This window comes from Ammospiza caudacuta, chromosome 1 (assembly GCF_027887145.1).
Source record: "Ammospiza caudacuta isolate bAmmCau1 chromosome 1, bAmmCau1.pri, whole genome shotgun sequence".
Lineage (NCBI taxonomy): Eukaryota > Metazoa > Chordata > Aves > Passeriformes > Passerellidae > Ammospiza > Ammospiza caudacuta.
In genome coordinates, this window is record NC_080593.1 from 25164573 (window position 1) to 25188079 (window position 23507).

General features: G+C 37.0%; 1 protein-coding gene across 8 annotated transcripts in view; it reads right to left on the minus strand.

The window, feature by feature from the left end:
- Nucleotides 1-947: 947 nt before the first annotated feature.
- The window catches only part of SGCE (sarcoglycan epsilon), a 32857-nt gene continuing 10297 nt past the window's right edge, over nucleotides 948-23507 (minus strand). For 2 of the 8 annotated variants that reach the window (XM_058808417.1, XM_058807977.1), the window contains 10 exons: nucleotides 21463-21585; nucleotides 18650-18807; nucleotides 15879-15951; nucleotides 14864-15062; nucleotides 13052-13214; nucleotides 9655-9866; nucleotides 8876-8902; nucleotides 7986-8174; nucleotides 6358-6401; nucleotides 948-3807 (listed from right to left, as the gene is read on the minus strand). In XM_058808417.1, coding sequence (XP_058664400.1) covers nucleotides 3791-3807; nucleotides 6358-6401; nucleotides 7986-8174; nucleotides 8876-8902; nucleotides 9655-9866; nucleotides 13052-13214; nucleotides 14864-15062; nucleotides 15879-15951; nucleotides 18650-18807; nucleotides 21463-21585 — 1205 coding nt within the window. In that variant the 3' untranslated portion in view covers nucleotides 948-3790. Of the gene's footprint in view, nucleotides 3808-5489; nucleotides 5537-6357; nucleotides 6402-7985; nucleotides 8175-8875; nucleotides 8903-9654; nucleotides 9867-13051; nucleotides 13215-14863; nucleotides 15063-15878; nucleotides 15952-18649; nucleotides 18808-21462; nucleotides 21586-23507 lie in introns of those variants that run through there. The other 6 variants (XM_058808037.1, XM_058808344.1, XM_058807897.1 and 3 more) reach the window with 5 other exon arrangements.

Consider the following 23507-nt stretch of genomic DNA (forward strand, 5'->3'; position numbering starts at 1 on the left):
TTTTTGTAATGGGGCCAGCATCATTTAAGTAACAACTCTATTGCTTGTCTCTCGCTGTGCTGCAGTTCACTGTATCAAACTAAGGCAGATGCAGTGCAGGAATTGCTCATCACTAAGTGGCCCTGTCCCTGCTCTGATGAAATTCCAGCTCCAGCAGCCAAAGCCAGCATGGAGCTCAGGGGCTCTCAGCAGAACTCCACAGTGGAGGCATCAGATACTTTTCCCTGCCAGGAACTCTGCAGCAGAGCTCTGCAGGACAGCACAGGACCTGACTTGGCTTCTCTTTGGTCTGGCAACATCAAGAAACCAAGCCCAGCTTGAAGACTTGCTTGAGTTATGGAATTTGGATTCTACCTGAGCTACTTAAATCCCACTCTCAGTAGAAGGGGTTCTTTAAGCAAAGGAAGTACCAATCTCTTTAATCTTGCGACTGTTGACAAGACAGAAGGAGATGGCCTGGAGTTGTGTCAGGAGGTTCACGCTGGATATCAGAAACAGTTCTTCACCCAGAGGTGGCTGAACAGGCTCCCCAGGGAAGCAGTCACAGCACCAAAGCTGCCAGAGTCTAAGAGGTGTTAGGACAATGCTCTCAGGCACTTGGTGTGACCCCTGGGGATGGTCCTGTGTAGGGCTGGGAGCTGGATTCTTGGTGAGTCCCTTTCCCAACTCAGCATATTCTGTGATTCTGTTCTCGAAAGCTCCTGATTTTATCATCAGGGAGAGACACAGTTCATGTCCACTTTTGATATTAAGTGTGGCAAATCCTCTCCCTCCTGTCCAGTTAGGATATCTGTTTAGGCATAGTCCCGAGTTAAACAAACCCTGCACCATTAGCTCTGCCCCAGGTCTCAGACCTGACCATGCAGTATTGTGGCTGGAATATTAAAAGCTGGAACAATGTTTTTCAGGCACCCTTTTGTAAAATAATCAGGCAACAACTTCACTACTTGTGTTTTCCACTTTATTAGATCATACATTTCATGTATGTACAAAGAGATGTGTAGGGCTTTCTGTTTAATTTGGCTACAACTTAATACAATATCCATTCATATTGCCATCATATAATGTTAAAAGAGGCTGTGAATTTACTGTCTAAATTATTACTAATTCTTTAGCCATTAAGTGTCTTTAACCAGCTTTATAAATCTATGTTTCATAGTAATTGTTTTAATAATTAAAAATAAATAATTTGTTATTAAACTTACCTCAGATAAATGAAGATTTCGATCATAAAATAGTTCAGGTATTCTTAATACCCAAGTGACCTACACCATTAGATTCTTTCCAAAATAGGTGGAGCCTGCACTGCTACAAAGGAATTCTTTATGCACGTATGTAACAATTTATTTCCTTAAATATATTGACACTGTTACATTAATACAAATAAGGTGGGAGCAGCTCAGCTGGTAGATCCATTGATTGTCATTTCATCCTGGAGTTATCAGAAATTACTATAATCCACACCCAGAATTATTTACAAACTTTAATCTTACATTGCATTAAAAATCATTATTTAAAATCCATTCCATTCATTTTGGTTTCAAAACCCTGACAGCTGATACATCTGAAAATAGTAGTATAAAGTAACAGAAGCCAAATGCTGATTGTACTTGAATTTTTTTTACAGCTTGGGTAAGAGATGAAAATGTTTAATTTACTATAAACATCAGTGTGCAGTTTTGAGATTTGCTTTTCATTGATAACCATCCAAGCTGCTGGAAAGAAGGGGGGTATCTCTGAGGAGGCTGATTTACTGGTGAAGTCTCTTTCCTGGTATCTTTTGGATGAGGTAGGAAGGCATGATGGATGCCACTCGAAAAGTGAGTAGGAATGGCTCTTTATTCCACCTTTTTCGGGAACTGCCTTTAATTTCTCAGCTTGAATGCCTGTAGCTTGAGCTACCTCTCCTGGTCTAACAGCCACCAGCAGGATTTGCTGCCACGTGCTGTGGGCTGTGCTGAGCGTGCAGAACAGCTCTGTAAACTGATACTGAAGGTTTGACAATATAGTACCACGTACTGAGCACTGCTTATCTACTTTGCTGCCACAGTGATCATTGTTGGTGCTCAAATTTAGTCTAAAAAGCAGCTCAGGATTTGTTCTATCTGCTGAAATCCTGCATTCAGGTCCGAGCCCACAAACACATCATTGATGCTTAAAAATTAATGTAAATCAAGGTTCTGTGTTTTGACAGAACTGGGTCATAACTGTAAAAAGAGAAAAACAAAAGACAAACCAAAAACCACAAAACCAAGAGCAACTACTTTGGTCTTTTTACAAAATGACCTCATTGTAGAGATTCCTTTTATCCTCAGTCTTAAATTCCAAAATTACTCAAATTTCTCTTAGCAGAGACTTCAGGAACCTCAGCTAAGGAAATGTAGCCAGCACTTGGCCATTTTAAAGCAGACGCAGTTTTCTGCTTACAATGCAATGTCCTGATGAGCATACAGCTTCTGAAAGAGAAAATATTACAGAAAAAAGACAAAGCATAAGTGTCAGCTTAAAACAATGCCATGCTTTGAGGTAAAACCCCAAAAACTCTTGGTGTCAGCTGTTACAGCTGCAGACTCTGAAGTCCTGTATAATGTCCTTAAATTGAAGATTTAAAGAGGCATCAGAAATTCATTTAAAAGCTGGTGAAAAGTGTCAGTAGATGAATTATAGTTGTCTATTGAAAAACATGGAAACCCCAGTTCAAATCCTTTTAGCAAAGTCCATATATAAAAAGCTTCAGCTGCATGGACAAATGCCTCTCAAAGAAACCACCTCCCAGCAAAGTATGCCTTTAATTAAGTCCTTTCTAGGATGTGAAAATGTTAGCCCTGGTTTACTGGATAAGTAATTCTCCCACAACAGTTTGTGCTCCAAAAAGAAAAAAATGTGGAGGATATAAAAAATAAACAACACTGGGGCTCTTTATTGTGAATACCACAAAAAATTTAGAGTGTTTTTAAAGAGTTAGTCCAGGTTTACTGTACCAAATTAAACCCTTGCTATTTGCAGACATTAATTTTTGCCTTCAATAGCTTGTAACAGTTTCTTCTAACATAACCAGGTGAATGAATGGACAGATTTTAAATGCTTTATTGCTTACAAGTTTTGAAATAGCATAAATATCTGTTAAAAGAAGAGAAACCCAATTTTTATCATGAAAAGTTTAGTTATTTTCTCTGGGGGGCTATTTCTTTATTTACTTTCAAAAAATAACTTTGCTCATTATATTTGGTAATCTCTAAAAAATTAATACCTAATATATGTGCAATACTACTTCGGAGCCTCATCATGTTGCACAAGTTTTCATGCTTGTACACTACTTCTTTTCCTGTGCAAATGTTAGGCAAGTATATCATCCCATTAACAGTCTGAAATCCTTTGAAGGTTTGATTTCCCTGTTAAAACTTTCAGGAGAGATCACAAGACAGAATAAAGCTTGATATTTATTAATACATATATATATATATATATACATACATATATATATATATATAAAAATATATGTATGTATATATGTATGTATATATATACATTAAAGATTACTTCCTGAATGTAACAAATATAAAAAGTTATCAGTGTTTACAAATTGTCAAAAATGTCCAAAGTACAAAAGGATACAGTACATCAGTTATATGGAAGTGATTGTACTCCTGGCACTGAAAGCATCATAATAGTGTGGGCATGCACAATATACACCAGAAAAACTCATGCATCAACCAGAGCAAATAAGGAAGTGAGACAATTTGCTGCCTTCTTTGATTACAAATTCATTGCTTCTGTTAGTTTTCTTTCCTCAGGAATACCATTTACCTGCAAAGAGATGAGAATTTATATAATCCATCACTGGCACATGATGCTTCAACAGTACTGAACTGTCAACTATGAGGACAGCACATAAATAGTATTTATTATTCCTTTATCAACAACCACATTGGAGAAACACTGCAAGTACAACATGGATCAAAAGACAACATATACATGACAAAGATTTATTATGGGAAGGGAGAGGGCTGGGAAAAGATTGTTAAACTAAAATTTATCTTTCTAGTTGGGATCTAACAGACTTCATAGGGAAGCTGAGGCACAAAACAGAAAAGTACACGTGCAGAAAGGTACATGATGTACACGCCGTACTTAGTCTTTTATACTACAGGAACACCCTATAAGCTTTTTCATCCAAGCACCTTAAACAGTCCTTGTGAATTCTGCCTATTGACAGAGAGACAATTATAAAACCTAATGTATCTGTTCATCCTGGAGACCAGTAGCAATTTTCATCACTGTAATAAACATTAGATGTGAGTGGTCACATCTCACACAATTCTTTCCCAATTAACGTTTAACTTTGTGAAATAGTCAAGTATTATGTCAGCTATTAAGTCTGCCTTTTTATATAAGGTTAAAATAAAACTATTCCTTACTGGGGATTCAAATAGTTCCTGAAGTGGACAACAGTTATTATCCATGGTCTGCTCTTCAAATTACTAAATATGGTCTACTGAAGATTTAAAATAGAAATTTCTTATTCACAACTGTGACTGACAGTATGTTAAATTCCCCAAGTATATTACTGTGAGTTTTCTATAGGAAAAGAAGAAAATTTAACTATTAATGCCTTATTCTAAAGGTTTTTTGTCTTAGATGTTCTATTTCTCTAAATTTCTTACTTGAGCAGATCAATAAAATCAATTGCTAAGTTTGTACTCACGCCACTAAAAACTCTTAGTAGTGGCTGAATTTTGTTTTAAATCATAACTTTCTAAAATTCTAACATTCTGGCAACAGGAGTTATGAATATCCTTTCAGAAAAGCTGCAAAAGACACATGCCATCATGTCATGGAAGTGCTTGCAGGGTCACCTGCACACCTGAGCTACAAAGCACGGTGTCATTATAAACCAAGGGAAGAGGAGGAAATGCCCTCTGTCCCAAATTCATCCCACCATCCACCCCCCTGGATTTCTGAGAGCTTGTCACAGGCAGCATCTGTGATGAATATGAAAGAACAGTTGTATTCTACAGAAATAATGTACTGCAGAAAATACAGACACAGGAGAATTTTTAAGATCTAATTTTAGGGCAGTTTTTCAGTGCTACTCAAAAGTGACAGACCTGTGCTAGCTTGTATTTCATACCTTTGCAAAAAAGCCTCAGTGCTGTCACTGTACAGTATTACCAGGTGATTTTGCATCTCATTTGCTGCAAGACAGACTGGAATTCTTGAAATGAAACAGTCATAGCAGAAGAGCAGCACTTGTGTAACACTTTGATTCTGCCTTCTAAACAGTGTGAGTGAGAAGAGCTGTACTAAATGTCACCCCAACCAGTGCTGGAGGCTCTGGATCAAGGGTTTGACTGCCACAGTCATCCACTATTTCCAGCATATGTACAATGAAGAACACAAATGGCAAAGCTACCAGAACTGCTATCAGACTTTTTATACCTGTGTTTTTAATTTCCACATAACAAAACCCACATGGAGAGAAACATCCATTATATACTTGCCTCAAATCTTTGAAATGTTGTCATACGAAATTCTCCTTTAATCCCCGAAAGCAGTAATGAAGAAGAAGCATTTTCAATGAAAAGAAAGAGTAGCTTATGTAACTCCTAAGTTAAAACAAATCTGCTTGGAGCTGTAGTTCCCATATTATGTTCAAAACATATGAATCTCTCTAGAGTTTTGATTTTGCTATCTCTTTGAACATTTAAAAATTACACTTGGCCTCTACTTTTTCCCTGTGTGGTCTTTACCCCCTCTCCCATGGCTATGGCTGTAGGTTTTTATCAAACCTGAGATGCTAAGTAGAGAGGACAGTCAGCCTCAGTCTGATGGGTAATTCCTGACCTCAGTCAGTACTCCAGCATTTGTGAGAATGTTACAAATGTGATGACTACAACAGAGGAAACCAGAAGCATGGATGTGCCTCACCACAGATTCCCCAGTATCAACACTTTGTCTAGTAACTGCAGAAAAGAGCTCCTTCTTCAAAGCTTAACTAAAATTGGTGGGAATTAGAAAATTACATTTACTATCAAGTGTCAAAATCTGAACCATGTAACTGCATTTGGGAATCTGGCTGCAGCTTCATGTAACAGAAATTTTTTTATATGAGGTTTCTAAGTTAGCTGAACCAAATTTCAGCTTCTCACGCAGAATCCTAACATAGCATTTCTTCCTTGTTTAATCAATTCCATGCCAAAATTTTCACTGATGTATCAAAAAAATTCTAGAATGACAATTCTGTAATACTTTACTCTATTTGAAAATTATTTCCACTGTCCACAGACTGTATACATTTTGACTAGTGTTTCCTCCACACTGGTCACTTAATAATTACAGTATTTTCTGAGTACTGACCTGCACTCTGCTGCTGTGGAATCTGAGTCTGATGTGGCAGGTTCCTATAAAAAACCATTTAATATCTTTAATGCTTCTATACAAAGTCTGAAGTGTATTATGATGAACACTCAGTATTTACACTTCTTTTTTTTTTTTTGCTTATGAAGCAATAATCTATTTTCACTATGCAAATACAGATGTCCAAAGGTTAGCCATGACCATGAAATAAAGACAATCAGTGCTAAAGTAGTTCTTATTATTTCACTTGTCAGCCATGTTCAAAGGCTCAGACTTGGTGAAATGCCAGAGGCAACAAGAGTCACCATGGCTTTCTAAAGTTCAGCAAAGTTTGGTTTCTGTAAGTGAATATTCCATATGCCATGGATACAGCAAAGGTGACAGCATTTGCAATGTAGTTACTGGCTGTGGAATGAATGGTCAGCCACCTCTATGTGTCAGACCAGTTCACTTATCAAGGCAAAGTTGCATTTCTGTGCCCTGCTTAAGTGTCCATTTTAACAGCTATCAGATAGAGGCGTTTTTACAGAAAGGAATTAGGGGGTACAATCTAGGTGAAGCAGATAAATACCCTATGTACAACTCAAGAAAGCTTTCGGTACAGGATTTGGCACGCCAGTCATAAAAACTGCCATTCTGAATAGAGAAGAAGCTGTAAAAGATGGGGCAGGGCACTTTGCAGCACTTGTACAAGGAATAATTTATACAGCTGTCCTTTCTGGAGAATTTAGCTTCTGGGACAGGGAGAAGAAAACACTCCTGCAGCATGGATCTACATTGTGAAGGGGATTTAGGACAAGTCAGGGCTGAGTTAGAGCTGGTCCAGGACCAGTGCCACTGGGGCCATGCAGGCCTGCCAGCAGAGGAGGCACCAGCAGGAGCTGGTGTTACAGCACAGCACTGGAAAATGCCAGCCACTCCTGACCACTGCCTCAGATCTGCTCAGTACCTCAACCCAACCTTTCCAGAAATGCCTCTTTGCTAGAGCTCTATGGAGTTATCTGATTTAGAACATGTGCAAGCATTGGTCTGCCTCACTAGTTTCACTAAGTTACTGATAAATGAACTCTAAGGAACAGGAATTAATTATTTTTCTGGTTTCTGTCATGGAAAGTGAGTGACAACAATGGAAACAGGAGAGAGCTAGGAGCAATTTTCTTGGCAAGCCTGAATTATCTGAATAATGGAGTATGTTCTTCTGTTCAATGTCAAGGTTTCAAACACAAACCGTGTGTGACAGGTACATGACTAACCACTTACAAAGTCTGGATTTTCTGGTATAAAATTACCACAGATTTGGTGGTTAGTTTTATACCAGAACCTCGAAGGGTGTCTAAAATAGAACAGTTTTAATTTAATCCTCTGTCAAAAGTAGTTTTTCTCCAAAACATGCAGAAATCTATCTGTTCCATGCCAAGCCTCTTGCAATCCTGCAGCCTCTTGCCAGCCATTTATTCTTTTAACAGAAGGCCTTTCTTCCTGCTGGAAATGCAAACATCAGAGCAATCTTGAACTGGAGAGTCATTACTGAATCCTCCCACAAAGAACACATTTCGGAGGACAAGCACAGGGACCTGCAGTGAGGTCCTGCAGGGCATTAAGAGCCAGAGCTGCGTGTGCACACTTACTGCTGTGTCTGCATCAGGGGCATGCTGGTGTTGTCGTAGGTGTCGGTGTGCAGGGGCGGGACGATCTCGCCCGTCACCGGGTGGAACACGGGCAGCGTGGACAGCGGCCACGCGATCTCCCTGTTCTTGGACATGTCCCGGAGCTCTTTGGTGGATTTCTGAATAGCACTGTGGTGCACCAGCTGGATGCTGTGTCACAAGGAAATAAAATAGTGAATACATACTTTAAGTGCTTTATCAAAACAGAGAGAAGTTTGCAATTATTATTATTAAAGTACAAGGACTTTGAATGCATGCTACAGACTACAGTGCAACAATTACAACCTTCACATAGTTAAATTAATAAATATTTATTTAATTTTTAAGGCAGTAATTATTCCATTAGATTTTTCTGTCTGAATAGATATTTTTCATAGGATTCAAGACTGTGCAGTTTGTGGCTGATGTTGCAATTATTTGCTGCAATTTGGTTTCATTTTAATTTCGGTTAACTCCTGATTCCTGTGGTAGATTCATAAAAGCTTGTAAATTAATTTTAAAACACTCCATATTATAGGCACTGGATACCTTCCAGGCTATTTCTTCTCCTGCTCACTGCCTTTAAGAGACAGGCTGGAAAGCCCAATAACCAGGAGTATTAATTGCATGTTAACATATTTATTCTAACAGCACTATTTTATTTTGGATTACAGTCTTTAATTTCAAACCCTTTTTATTGTGGTCTTCTATCCTTGCCAAGACTGATTTAAAAGCAGCTTTCACATTTATGAATTAAACCATGAATTAGAGAGAATGAGAGAAGATTATGACACATATGTATGAAGAATGGCAAGCTACTGAGAATGAAAATTAAATGGTAAAAGAAAAATAACAGGAAAGAAGACACTTACTCTGGTGTTTGCATGTTTCTCTTTTCCCTAAAAACAAAACAAAATTTATGAATTAAATAATAGCATTGATAGTTGGAACATTAATCTATCTGATGATGAAAACAGTACATGATGTAGAAATGCTGACAAGGTTATTGCCAAACGCAACTTGGCAGCATTTGCAACGGGGTTTATGATGAGGCCTTGATGGACGCACGTAGAGAGATGGGATAGTGGTGACAGACACACACAGACACACACACAGGGAAATGAAAAATGCAGGTTAAAGAACAAGCTTCTGGCTAAAAGAAATTCTGTGACAAAATGAAGTTGTAGTTTGTGTAAGAAATGGCAGAAATCACGTTACTTGCTGCTTTCCTTTTATGTGTTTTTCTTTGATAATATGTCTAAATTCAGTTAATTCCCTTAACCAGGTTTATACTATGAAAGTTAGCATTTTAGAAATTACTTAACATTCTCCTGAAGCAATGATCCTTTATTACTATTTTATTTGCTGGAGGCATTTTGGAGAGCTGTGCACTTGTGGAGATTTTGGGGAGTTTTGTGCATAATTTGAGTATTTTAACCCTTTCTAGAACAACTGAAGGCCCTACATCCACTTGCTTGGAAATCAGTGCATGTGCTTAAGTGTCAAATAGTTCAGTATTACAAGCAGATACCTTTGGGCCTGTATTAAATGTTTATAATGAACTGAATGGAGATATTCTAACAAATAACCTTCTATGCATTAAAATCTTAGAAAAATCAAGAGTTACTTATTAGAATGTTCCAGTACTCACACTCCTTCCCGTCGGCAGCACATGATGTAGGCAAGTATTAGAAACAGCACCAGTGCTATTGCCGAGGGCACTGCCAGGGTAATTAGGAAATCCGAGTAATAGTCTCTGCTTTTCAGTGTATCAGAAGGTGGCTTGTATTCTCCACCATCAGGTAATATTCCCTCTCCACGAACCACTTCCTGAAAGGTGGAAACTTGCTTTGTATTGTCAACCTAATACCCAGGAAAAAAAATAAGAAGAAAAAAGGACTATTAAATAACAAAGTAACATAAAGTAAAAACAGGCAGGTATTTAACTAACTAGAATCTAAAAAGATCCATATTACTTACTTTACAAATTCCAGACAATTTAATCCAACCACTTTTTTTAAAATACTAGAAGCCTACATTTTATGAAGCTTCTGATCAGTGTGATATGTAATGTTACAATATTACTATTCTCTTTTGTGCCTAGCAGAGATACAATGTCTTTTACAGATTATTTTAGGCATATCTCACACAAACAGTATTTGAGTGAAGATTTGGTAAACCTCTTTAGTGCCAACTAATTAACTGATTCTGATTTCTTTTTGATTAATTAATCCATTTCTTACTAGTCTTCCTAAATTACAATACTGTCCTCTCTTGTATAATGGTGGCAAAAAATGAAAAATCACATGGCTAGAGTGTTCTTCCTCCTCCTTCTCCTTCATATCACACTTTACATCCAGTGCTCAAAAACCAACAGCCATCAACTGAGCCGTTTCAAGGACAGCTCATTGTCTCCCTCACACAAATTCAATTAGCCTCCAAAAGCTGCGTTCCTGGTCACAATTTTTGTGTGTGTGTCTGTACCCAAGGATCCCAGAAATACAAACCTATTTTGCTGCTAAATTTCCTATTGCTTTTGACTGCCATTCCCAGATGACTTAATTTTCTGCATCCATTTCTTTTGTAATCTTCAGTTACATGTTACTGTCAAATTTTATCAGTGCTAGCTTTAAGATCATTAATCTCCAGATCATTAATACAAATAAAATATATTTGCTTACATGCTTGACCTTTTGTCTGACTATTCATTGAGAAATCTTGAAAACGATGGTCACTTCTTTATTGTTTACACTTCAAGTCATAAAATGCTGTATTACAGCTTAGGCAATGGGTGAAGAGATTTTTATGAAATTCCAGAAATCCTGCTGAGCCTCAAATGTGTGCATGCACACACACACACACATACATGTAAGTGCTTGTTTAACAAAAACTGATGTATTCTCTGCTCATTAATTCCAGAGTATCTTCTGTGTTAGGTACACTGAGTTCCACCTGACTGCTTAGCTGAATCTCAAACCCTAACAATGCACCAAAAATATGTATTTATTGATGTGACTGACAGGAGTCCATACACAGTGTGAGAACAAGCTGTCAGAGAGCAGCTTCAAGTGGAGCATTTATTACATTGCCCATCCCTGCAGAATGTGGGAACCCCAAACTTAAATCCACTCTTTGACTGGGGGCTAACTGCCAACACCACCTCATCAACAGTGGCAGGATGATGATATGATGGCTCTGTTTTCTATCACTCCTTTAAACTGTGGATATAGGAAACAGAGCTCAACTCCCTCCCAGCCCATAGATCTGGGGAGAATTCCTGTCTCTCAGCTTGCCTTGTGAAAAGCAGACTGATTAAACAGAGGGAAGCTTGGCTCCCTTTTCCCTCTGATGCAGCAGGTTCCAGCAGAAATGCTGCTGGCAACAGTAAACACCCCTAAGACAGTTTAAATTCAGTTACTGTGGCACACAGCCAGAACAAGTGCTGCATTCCAGAAGGTTGTGTTATAGCTGCTGCAGAAAATAACATTTCTCTGAAAGCCTGTTCCTGTTACACATCCCAGGGTGATCTCTGCTTCTCTCAAACCAGCGTGACAATGCTGCTTCCTGATTAGTTTATGAGCCACTGCCACTATCAGGCATTTTTTTCTGAAGAAATACTCCTAACCAGCTTCTTTTCCTTCTCCATGGGCACAGCTGACTGTTCTTGCATTAGTGCACAATCCCTCTGCTCCTTATTTTAAAATTCATCCTTTTTTCTAAGACTGTTTCTCCAATTTCTCAAGACCCTTCTGTCCTTCAATGCACCTGCACACCCTTTCACTTTCATGGGGAACTACAAATCTAATTAAGCACATTCCATCATCCAGGTATTAATGAGGAATAGGTCAGGAATTATTATTAATTCTGCTATGATCATGGCTACCAACCAGCTCTTCCTAGCTTCACCTAGGCCATGTTCCTGAGCTTGCTTGTGAGACAGTATCAAAAAATCTTACCAAGAAGAAATGACATTTGCTGCTCTACCTTGGTTCTACTTCTTCCTTGTAGAAGAAAATTGAAGACTAGACATAGTTTGTTCTTGCCAAAGACCAGCTGCCTTCTGCTATTTTTCAGGTTCTGGTAAGTAGTACTGTGTGTAAACATGGGCCTTTTAAATTTTCTCAACACAAAGCCAATAAAAAGCAAATAATCTGGGTATTCTTTTGAAACAAGTATTTGCCAACCTTCTAGAACCTTTCCTAATTTATAGTGCATAGGTAGAAAGACTGGAAGTTACCTAATCAGTTTTGTGTATGAATACCTTTCATTATACTCAGTAAGTTTTTTTTCCATCCAGTGCTTAATATCTCCCTTTCAGCTTCCTCCTGGGTAATGTCTGAAGCAGCTCAACAACCATCTAAGTTTATTTTATATACCTTGACCATCATTGTTCAGATTTATCTGCAACATTATCTTCCAATACTGTATTATTTCTTGATTTTCCTTACAGGAATTAAAAAACAAACAACCTTAAAAAGCCTCTCTGGGAATTATTCCCCTTTCATGGCAAATAGTCTAGTGTTTGGTTATCTTTTTTCTTGCATTTGACTGAGAAGAATATTCCTATTTATTATTTAAGTAGTCAGCATTACTTTCATTCATTTTCTATTTAATTTTTAACATAAAATATGTTTTAGACATTTTTCAGAAATAGTTTTTTAACAGCATAGTATTAATTGGCCAGTGTAGAATCAGAATCTGAGAAAACATGTATGTATGCACACACTTTTTAGAGAAGTGTAACTAGCAGCATTCTGAATGAATGAACTACACCTCTCATTACTTTTATTTTTTTAAGCCCTGGAGTTCTCTGGCCATTTATAGAATTCACTGCTAGTGAGAACAAATACAGTGGTTTCACTGGGGCTCAACTCTAACAGAGTTTAGCCTACATATCAAAATCCTTCCACAATCTTAAGAGTGTCTGCTAGGTGGAAAAAATATCAGTCACAATGAAGTGGAATTGGCAACGTTGTCTGACCAGACTGGCAAAACTCTTACCTGTACTTCTACAAACATCACTTTTATGCAATAATAAAGTAACTCACCAGAGAGATTTTACACCAGTCAATATGGAATTGAGTACGAAATTTTTTATCACAGGTTATTACAGGCTCCATTTCTTGACTGCACCTCAGCTGATTCTGTGGGTTTTCCACTTCTCGTAAACACGAAGAGAAAGGAACATCTGCCCCAACCATCACATACACACTGCAGAGAGAGATGAGTGACAGACCAGCAGGATGTCTCACAAATCCCCAAAGGACAATGATGTACTCTTCCAAATATTATTGCTGTACATAGTAACATTCAGCTGTTATTTAAAGATTGAAATTACTTTCTAAAATAATTTTCCTTCACTGTATACTTTTATCTCTTTAAGCATACAAGTAACAGACTGAAATCAAAACAACTTTCCTAGCAGCTTATTACAACATGTTCTGGTTTGCTTGTTAATGTAAATGTTTCAATACCATCAGCTGTGCCAATTTCTATGAAGTCAAAGAGCTCCAAGTGTGGCTTCCTCATGTAAGTAAATCAGCACTATTTTTGAAAATTGTATTAAAATACATAATTTTGTTTTAAGGAAATCTTTAATCTTACTCATCATAGACTTTTTAGAGAGTTTCTTCCCATGCTTTCAAAAGAAACTCACAATGACTAGTTACTGCTAAACCTAATATAGATCTGAACATGCTAACCCCCAGCTGCTTCTGAAACATTCCATACTGTAGCTATGCATGGCCAAGAAAATTTGCTTCAGAACACTGAAAGCTGAAGGCAAACCTAATACTTGCTTTAGCATTACCATACCTAAAATAAGAGCTACTGCACTGATTGTATTATTCATTGTCATATTTAGGTATATGGAACGCTGCTATAAAATACGGCTGCTGCACCAGGTTATAATGTACCAATGGATTCTGAAACAGAAATTAAGTCCCAGTTGCCACTTGTTACAGTAGGCATTATCTAACTAAATATTTGAAGTGTAGCCATTTGTATTAAGTGACTCTGCTATTACTCTGGCTAGTACAGAAGTCACTTTACTTCTTTCAATATGCTCAAAAACTTCAGAGATACAAAGGGCTCTGAAAAAGCCAGTATTTTTTGCACACATCTTGTATTTTGAACCTTCATCCCCTTCTTAGATACTATTTAACTCCAAAATATCTAAAATTATCTAAAAATAACCAGCATCTTCATTTTCATCAGGGAAAAGCACCTTCAGAACCATATTTGAAAAAACTGAATCCTTACTGTTCAGAACAGTATTTATGGTTCCAAATCACAACTGGAACCAGTCCATTCCAGCAGTTTGCACTCAGTAACCTGAGCTCCCCAGACACCTTACGACTTTCAGAAGAAAGTCAACAGTGCTCTTGAATCACTACACCTAGAATAACTAACTCACTTAGTGAGACCAGCTAAAAATTACACTGTTACATGCAAACTGCTCTCAGAAATTGAAGTGTCTCTGCTCTATCATAACTTCCTTCAAAATTTTGAGTTTAATGAATTGGGAAAGGTTAAAAGCTTGAAAAGCATGCCAAGTGACTACTCAGAAGTAAAACTGGGATTACAAAAAAAACATATTTACTACCAACTCATTTATAATTAATGGAATTCATTAGTATTCCTTGGATTATAACATCCATATATAGGAACTGTGCCCTGTCATAGTGGTATCTAACACAATAAATTCCTAACTGGGGCTCAAAACATGAGTAAACTTTTCATATCTAATTCTAAAACATAAAACAGCAGTTGCAAAGTATCTAGAAAACTTGAAAAAATATTGGGCTTCTGAGTAACAAAAAAAAAAGTGAAGCAAAACCATCATACTGACATATGCTTACCCCTCCTTCATGTCATTAATGGGAAGTGGAACTCTCCCTCCCCTGTCAAGGGCTGAAGTAATGTTTATGGCATTCAAGCGTTCTGGCTGCCACACATTTTTCACTGCTCCAAGGAAGTCCCCCAGAACTTCACTTGCCAGCATTTCTTCTACATTCATGTTCCTTATGAAGAATTCCGCTTGATACGGTAAAGGAAAATCTACCCGTGATGAAAAAGAGTGTTGCATTAAACAAAGGCTCCATAAATCCAAAAATAAATCTTCAAAATATCTGGAGTAATGATTAATGTAATACTACTTAAGATTGATTCACCTTCCCAAAAATCTTGTGTTTGAATTTGCCAATTTTGAACCTACTGTGATTATGTTAAATTCAATAGAGAGTACCATTAGCTGCTACTTGAGCTGAAAACCTTCAGTTATTTATAAAACAATAGGGAAGAAGCAGACTAGAGGAAAAGAGTCTCAGTTGCTAAAACTTCATTAAACAGATATAACTACATTCCTGCTAATTTGGGGGTCAAAACCAATCCGCAGCAACAATGGATTCCAGCTCATGACACTGCAGAATGTAAATGTGACAAAGAGAACTAATTTTACAGTCCAAATGTCCATATATGCCATAAACTGCTGTTTTCTGACTCTGCCTGCATATGTGTTCATTGCATAAGGTACACATAGAACTAAGAAAATTAAACAACAGAAAAAGAGTGAAATCCTTCATGTAAGGTCTCTTTGAAAAGACAAGGGAAATTGGAATCAGAACTTTAATGAAAAACAAAGATGCAAACATTTTACTGTGAGTGAAAAAAAAAGTCCTGAATGACAGAAATAACCTGAATCAAAAAATCAAAATGAATTAAAGCAAGAAAAGTTCTCTTACTTCTCCCCTGTGCCTCTATGTTTAGTTTGAATACCAGACAACTATTTTACAGTGTTTATCTTCAAAAGCAGGAGCCCATAAGAGGGTTTTGCTGATTCAGTTAAAAATACAATCAGCTATATTCTGTACATACCTTCTGCTGACATTATATTAATGATCAAATTGTGTCTGGCTGTTTCAAAGGTACGCCTGTTATACGCAGTGATCTAGAGTGAAAAAGATTACAAAACAATGCAAAAATGAGAATTATATAAATGAAACATCAGTGAAAGTTAAATTGGTAACTTAGAAATACTTATCAGTTTTTAAGTACTTTGCCTCCTCATTTTGAAACATGTGAATATTCATTCACTAACATAAAATTTAAAGGTAAGGTCAAATTATTTATTGCAGTACTACCCTCATGTCAGGATATTGGAATTTTCTTGGCCAGTCTAGACCCAAATAAAATTAATGAATATGTGAAAATAATATATTTTGGTCCTGATAGAAGTGGTCTGCCATACATGTGTATTCTTTCTCTTATGTTATCTTTAAGAACCACCACAAGGACAGATTGGTTTCTCCATTTCCCCAAGCAGCCTCCAATCCCCACCTCCATCAACACTGTAACATTAAATTCATTGATAGCTCCTAGGAAATAAACTACATGGAGAGGTTTTTTTGAAGAAAAAGTGTTGTGATGCCAGGAATTCTCATCTTTGGGACAGCTATTTAGTTTTAACTCTGGCCCCAGTGAAGTCTCACTCCACGAATGGATTCAAAATAATGCTCCAATAGAAGTAGTTTTAAAAAAAATCCTGTTCTAGAACCTGCAAATGTAGGGGAAGTGAAAACTAGAAGGTAGATGCAAAATTTGCGACTCTAATATTTTGAAACATACAATTTCATGAATAAAATAAGCAAGGATACTAATCTAAAAGTTAGTACTAATAGATACTAATCTAAAGTATCTAGGATACCTGAAATGCATGCAAGTGGTTACTTCTCAGTGGTGACTCTACTCCAAGGCTGTACTATGATTAAGTGATCATTCATAAGAAATACAGAACAAGGCTGGCTATCAGTATAATTATGTATTATCTTCTCTATCTTTTTTATGCCTGCAAGGTGATAAATATTTCATGAAATAAACGGAAAAAAACTAATTTTCTTTCTAATTTTAGCCTTCAGTTCACTCATTTCAAGAGCAAAGGAGAGGCAGAGGAGTGACAATAGTGACAGAACGATATTGCTTCTCAGCAAACAGAACCACAAACCATTGTGACACTGGCTAATAATTAAAAAAAATAACAGATGTTGCACTTCTTTTAAAGGATTTGAATGAAAAGGGAAAATGCTGTGGAGTATCTACTGCAGGTTTGTTTCAGTTGAGAGAGAAAAGCTTACCCAACACAATCAGATCTCATTTAACGTTACAATTTCATTATAAAATTAACAGAAAATAAATTTGATATTTCACTAGCTCTAATTCTGCTAATTTTTCAAAGGGTTTCTTCAACACAAGCTGAACCACCAATACCCAGAAAATCAAAGCCCTGGTCATACAAGCTCTGTACAGGAGCAGGGCAGTAGCCACTGTGAGCCTGCACTCCAGCATGGCCCACACACCACAGGCCAGCGTGGCAGAGGTTGCCTTGTCCTGAATATTCATTCAGACACAAACTGTCCTTGCACAGCTTTCAAAGGAGCTTGAGCTCAGAATGTTACCTGCTCTACTGCAGTGCTGTGCATAATGCTAGGCTCTCCTCATCATGAGGTCTCCTCCAGTTAAGTGAGCTCCCCATGACATCCCCTCAGGAATTATAACATGATGGAAGTTCTATTCAGGCCAGGAATATGCAATCAATCCTCTCAGAGGGCACTAGGAAAAGGATCAAATGCCATCTGCCCTTGTCACACACCACAAAATTAATTCAAAAGCCGCATCTAAGACTGAACTGCAAGGAATTAATTTGTATGCTAGACAAGATTTACTTCAAATTTGGCTTGGGGTCATGCTTAGAATGGAGGTCTTGATAAAGATGCTAGAATCTAAAAGCACATGCCATTTAAAAACTGGCAATTTTAAATAATGGCTTCCTCTAAATAAAACTAAGTAAAGCCTGCAAGAACTTCAGCACATGATCAATTCTCAGATGGTATTAGTCCTGCTGAAATCAAAACAGAATCATGGGTACAAAATTAAACATGGGTGAAACTATCTGAAGTATAATTTAATATTCAGAGCTATCATTTTTGAGGAAGAAAAACTACATCAAATGAAATTTAGAAAAAAAAACACTCATCAAGGGTTTAAGACAAATATACTGCTGAAGCAGCAAAATGGCTGGAGCAAATTATTGTGCAGATTTCTTAACACTGACAATGCCTGACTCAGTCTGCTGTCTATGAAATACATGGTAGAAAACATTGTCCCTTTTCCCTTTTGAATTGCTGCTCAATGAATAATTAGTGCTTTAAAATATTTGAATAGCTATTTCTCAAAAATACACTTTTGTCATTGTTACACTCATATGAATTAAACTCATAAAAGTACTAAATAAAATTAAAAAAAAATATTAATAATGAACGAGGGGACATTAGATGAATAATAATTGAAAAAGCCCCAAAACAATCAAACCAAAAACTCCCATCAAGCAAACAAAAACTAAAAGGCAAAAAAACCCACAACTGCTTATTGACTGAACACTTTCATCTAGTGGGGAAAAGTCTGACCCATTCAACCCATTTAGGTTGAATGTTACAAAGTTATGATTAAGTTTCTTTTTGCTCTGTATTTTGAATAAAACTGGAATATGAAATAGCAATTAACTCTTAAAAAACAAGGAGGAAATTGTTGACAGTTCTGAACCTTACACTCTAAACCAAAATATGTATTTTTGAACTTTTGAAAGCAAGTACCTCAATGATGGTTGGCTTGCCCACGTTTTCCACAGTTGGTGAGCCATAGAGCACTCCATCACTGTACGGTGTCCTTTGGATATAGCGCAGCCATCCAGGTCTGTCAGGGTAACCCATTAAATTGGTATTGAACGTTATAGGATCATTACTTATTTCACCTAGATAAGAGAAATTATATTAGAATATTTACAAGAAAATGTTAAATGCTTTGATTTTAATTTTTCAACTAGGACGTCATATTCTGCTTTCACTTGTTTTCTGAACCTTTCTAAGAAGAAAAAAATAAAAAAAAAATTGCTAACCTTTACCATATCAGAAATAAGTGAACTATTACTTAGCACTTCTAGGTATTAAGAAATTCATACCTGGAAAGTGTAACCAACTGCAGACATAAATGTGCAGGTGCTTCCTAGAGTTTTGGCTAACTGGATGCTTATGTTCAGTAACTAGTGGGTCTGGTTTATAGAGCCCAGTTCCACCTCAAATTGAAGCATCTAACCTCCTTACAGACAAAAGCACAAAAGTTTCAGTCCTTTAATTTCCCCTCCCAACTTACTTTTACTGATGTTTTTAATGATGGATCCAGGTACTCAACATACTGGAGAGAGTACTCCGTAATCAATAATGCCTGAAAGCTTCTGTTAGCATTAGGATACACATACAGGTCTTTGGCACCCACAGCCTGGCAATCATTTTAATTTAGAGAACAAATTAATTCAAAAAAGGATCAGACATTCCTGTGAACTGGAGCCACTGATGGCTAATAAGTACAGTGGTCCAGCTGTAAAAGCCCCTCAAGTCAAACCAGTACATTGGTTCTTGTGGTTCTTATTTATACTCTTATATGTCTGGATTTTACTTCTGTATTTTACTTATTTTATCTTTTGTAAATGAGATCAGGCCTGAACACTACCAAATCCTCACCACCAAGGCAGTGTCCAGCTGAGGCACAGAACTCAAGTAAAATCATTAATACAAATAAAATATATTTGCTTACATGCTTACATACAAATCCATTCTGAGCCTGTACAGACACCTCTGCCCTACACTCCAACTCACCTCTGAGAGGGCAACAGCATCATAAGGACAGGTGATGACAGGAGATACCAGCCAGGCTGGCCCAGAAAGCAGAAACCGAGCCCAGTGAAGAATGAACAGCTCTCATCTCCTCCAGAGAGGGACAGAGAGACTGAGATGTGTTACCCAGTCTCCAGGTACACATTTCCACATCTGGTTGAGTAAAATGAACCAGAACCAGACCAAACCAGTACTTGGTCTAACACAACTACCCTCACAATTCTCTCAGGACATTCCAGTAATCTAATCTATTGCAGTCAGAATCACAGATTCAGAATTACAGAATATTCTGAGTTGGAAGGGACCCACAAGGATCATGGAGTCCAACTCTTAAGTGAATGGCACGTACAGCTTGAACCCACAACCTGGCATTACCAGCACCCTGCTCTAAACAAATTCCCAGCACCACAAATGATTTGAGGAAAATTCTGAAAGCAACCTGTGACACATTCTGGTTTGCCCTTCCTTTGTCAAGGTAAGCCATGACAATGATCCAGCTCAGCAGACAAAAATAAGAGTACCATGACAACACCTGACCTCACAGTGAATTTCTGACATAATCACAATTGTCTGTGGGAACAGCAATTTCAAAGGATCTGAAACCAGATTCCTATTGCCTTGGAATCACATGAATGTCAAGAGGCTGCACCTGTAAGACAAGCCATCATTAGTAAAACTTCCAAGTTCCTTCCACCTATGTGCCAAAATGGAGAGAAAACTGGAACAGAGGCAAACTTCACTCTGCCAGTCACCATGGCATAAATTAAGACCCAGGTATCTGTGTCAGGAAAAACACCCATTTTACAAAGAGATGAAGTTTTTAAAACATTTGGGTTTACTCATGTTTACTCAAAATTTAACCAATGCTAACAGAAGCTTATTTTTTCTTTAAAGTGAGTCTTAGTAACAGCACTCCCAAAAAAATTCAGAAGTTTATTAGTGAAACAGGCTTTAATTATGTACGCACTGTGCATAGGTTTTTCCTATTATCCTGTTATAGGAAAATAGTCATATTTATATAAACTGGATACAGTTATTCCTTTTCATTGTTGATAAGCATGTGTGGCTGAATACACTCTCTCTTCCCACCCCTACCAGACTGCTCACACATATTCTAACCTGTGGCAACCAGCCTTTTAGCTTTAGTGTATGGCAAAACCATACTTAGGAAATCACAGCTCCTTCTCTAAAACCAATCTGCTTATTAAAATTAAACTGTTTCTAAATATAGGAAGAAGGCTGAAGACAAAGGACTATTTTTAAAAATTAAAGAAAACAGTATTATGAAATCTCATATTTGATTTAATCTTCTATTTTGTCTTACATTTACTATATGCTTTCAAATTGCTCCTTCATACAGCCTGATACATACTATGTCTCAAAGAGTAACCAGATAAATAGCATTTTTAACAGATGTCAATTTCCACAATTTCATATTTAATGCAAAAGCGATGAAACACTTCTTAATATCAGATATATATAATGGGTTGCTACACCTTCCCAAATTAAGTACATTTTTTCACAATATACAATTATATGCATTTTTTCCCAAACAATCACAAACTAGAATATTTTAGAAGTGTAGGACTACATATTTTACTTAATTTTAAGATATTTCAGTAGAAACTAAAACCTTATATGTTGAACCACAAGGTTTGCCAAATAAGACTTCAACTTTTTATAACAATATTTTTTCTGTATCTGCATATAATATGGAAGATCTTAGCATCTCATACCAGGCTTTGGGTAAGGAGGAAATTCCCCCTTAAAGTACTCTCTCTCCAAAACATGAACAAACAGAACTCCAGCAGAAGGGTATACATTCCGATCAGAGTGCACCTTAGACAGAATTGTGTACACTGAAAAGCAGAAGGAGAGATAAGAGACAGAAAAAAGGCAAAAATGAGACATGCTCTAGGTAACTTCATGCATTTCAACAGCAATGCAGGCATCTGGGAGAAGGAGAGCAACAAATATTAGGCACCTGTTAATAAGATTTTTAAAAGGTTACATAGATTTAAGAACAGAACACAGAGCAAACCCTCTCTTTGCCCAACAGGATCCTTTCCAAGACTGCAAGAAACAAAACTGCCTATGTCAAGATTTCAAAATTTGTACGAGCTCTTTATTTTTATAGTAAATTAAAAAATGAGGAAGGCTATTGTAATTTTATAGTTGGTTTATTTTTAATATTACGTTAATAAAAGTACATTAAATGAGTTACACAATCATGTTCTCCTAATATTTTACATCGAGAAAGCAACAGAGGAACACACGGGAACCTTACCAATCAACAGTCGTCATTCCCCACTGAACAGAAATGGCAGATTTTTCACTTCTTGTGCAGAAAAGGACATAGCAATTCACTTCAACTGATTTCTATGAGTTCTTACAGCTAGACTTTCTCAGACCACCAGGGTAAAATACAACTCAAACTTTTGGTTAGAGAGCTCTTTACTGAAGATGTTGGGCTTGTATTGAAGGATAAAATGAGAGGAGAAGGGGATTTATAGGCCAGTCAGGTGAAACTGATTCCAAACAAAAAAGTGAATCCATGTTTTACAGGACTGAGGATCAAAAAATTAAAGAAAATTCAGAACAATCCGCATATGAGAAAGCAATAAGGTGGTTTTTATTTAGTACAAAATTTGCTGACAAGGGCATAGCTTTTTAGGTATAACACATTTGATGCAGGATTACATACACATTTTAATGAATCAGAAGAATGAAGAAATCATTACAATAAATTAGATGGATAAGAAGCCACTTTATCAACAAGTCTCAAAATGTAAGTATAAACAGAGAACACTGATTAAATAGGCATTTCTCAAGGTGTCCTAATAAGATTGATTGTAGCTCATATTACTAATTTTATTACTACTGAATTTTAATTTAATGCCCTAAAAGAATTGATCACTGGTAATAGATTTTGTCAGTGAGATGAAGATTACAAATGTAGAAGATAAAGACGGTAAACCACAGACAACCACACACAGCTACCAGCCTTGCTTGCCAGCCTGGAAGAAACTTCATGAGGAATCACATCTCCAAAAGCAAATTATAGGCCATACAGCCTGGAGGTGCTGTCACTGGAAGACAGACTCCAAAAGACACTTCAGAGACATTGTAGCAAACTGATAGGAACAAAGTTGTAGGTCCCAGAGGTGCTAATTTCAACTTGGGATCAATAAGCAGGACACATTTGAAATGTGGATAAAGCCCATGTAATTCTTCAATGCTGGTGTAATTTTTTATTCCTGGTATAACTTCTCCAGCCTTATAATTATACCAACTTTCTTACTTGAGATCTGCTTAAAAAGGCACCATTAATTAGGCATTAATCACAAGCATTCCAGCCCTCACACCACGTACTCTGAGTGGAATCTCTCTCACCTAATTTTAGATGCCTACAGAAACAACATCCACCACTAAGTTAGTGAGGCTCCTTTTATAGTCAGTGGAGAAGAAACAGATGCTTCTAGGGGTTGATTTATTTGATTTCTCCTGTAAAGTGAGATGAATCATGTCCTAGATTCCAGGCTACCCTGACTAGTCCTCCATGGACTGCAGAGGCATCTGAGAGGAGATGCAAACATCTGTAATGCAGACCTCCACTCCACATTTACATACTCCCCACTCTTCAAGCTTAATGTTGCAGAATGGATAACTCTGGATATACTACTGATCACATTCCACAGCATCTGCTTTTCTGAAAACCACTTTTAACACAATACTGAACAGAGTATCTTTCTAATAATTTTATCTTAGTGACAAAATTAAA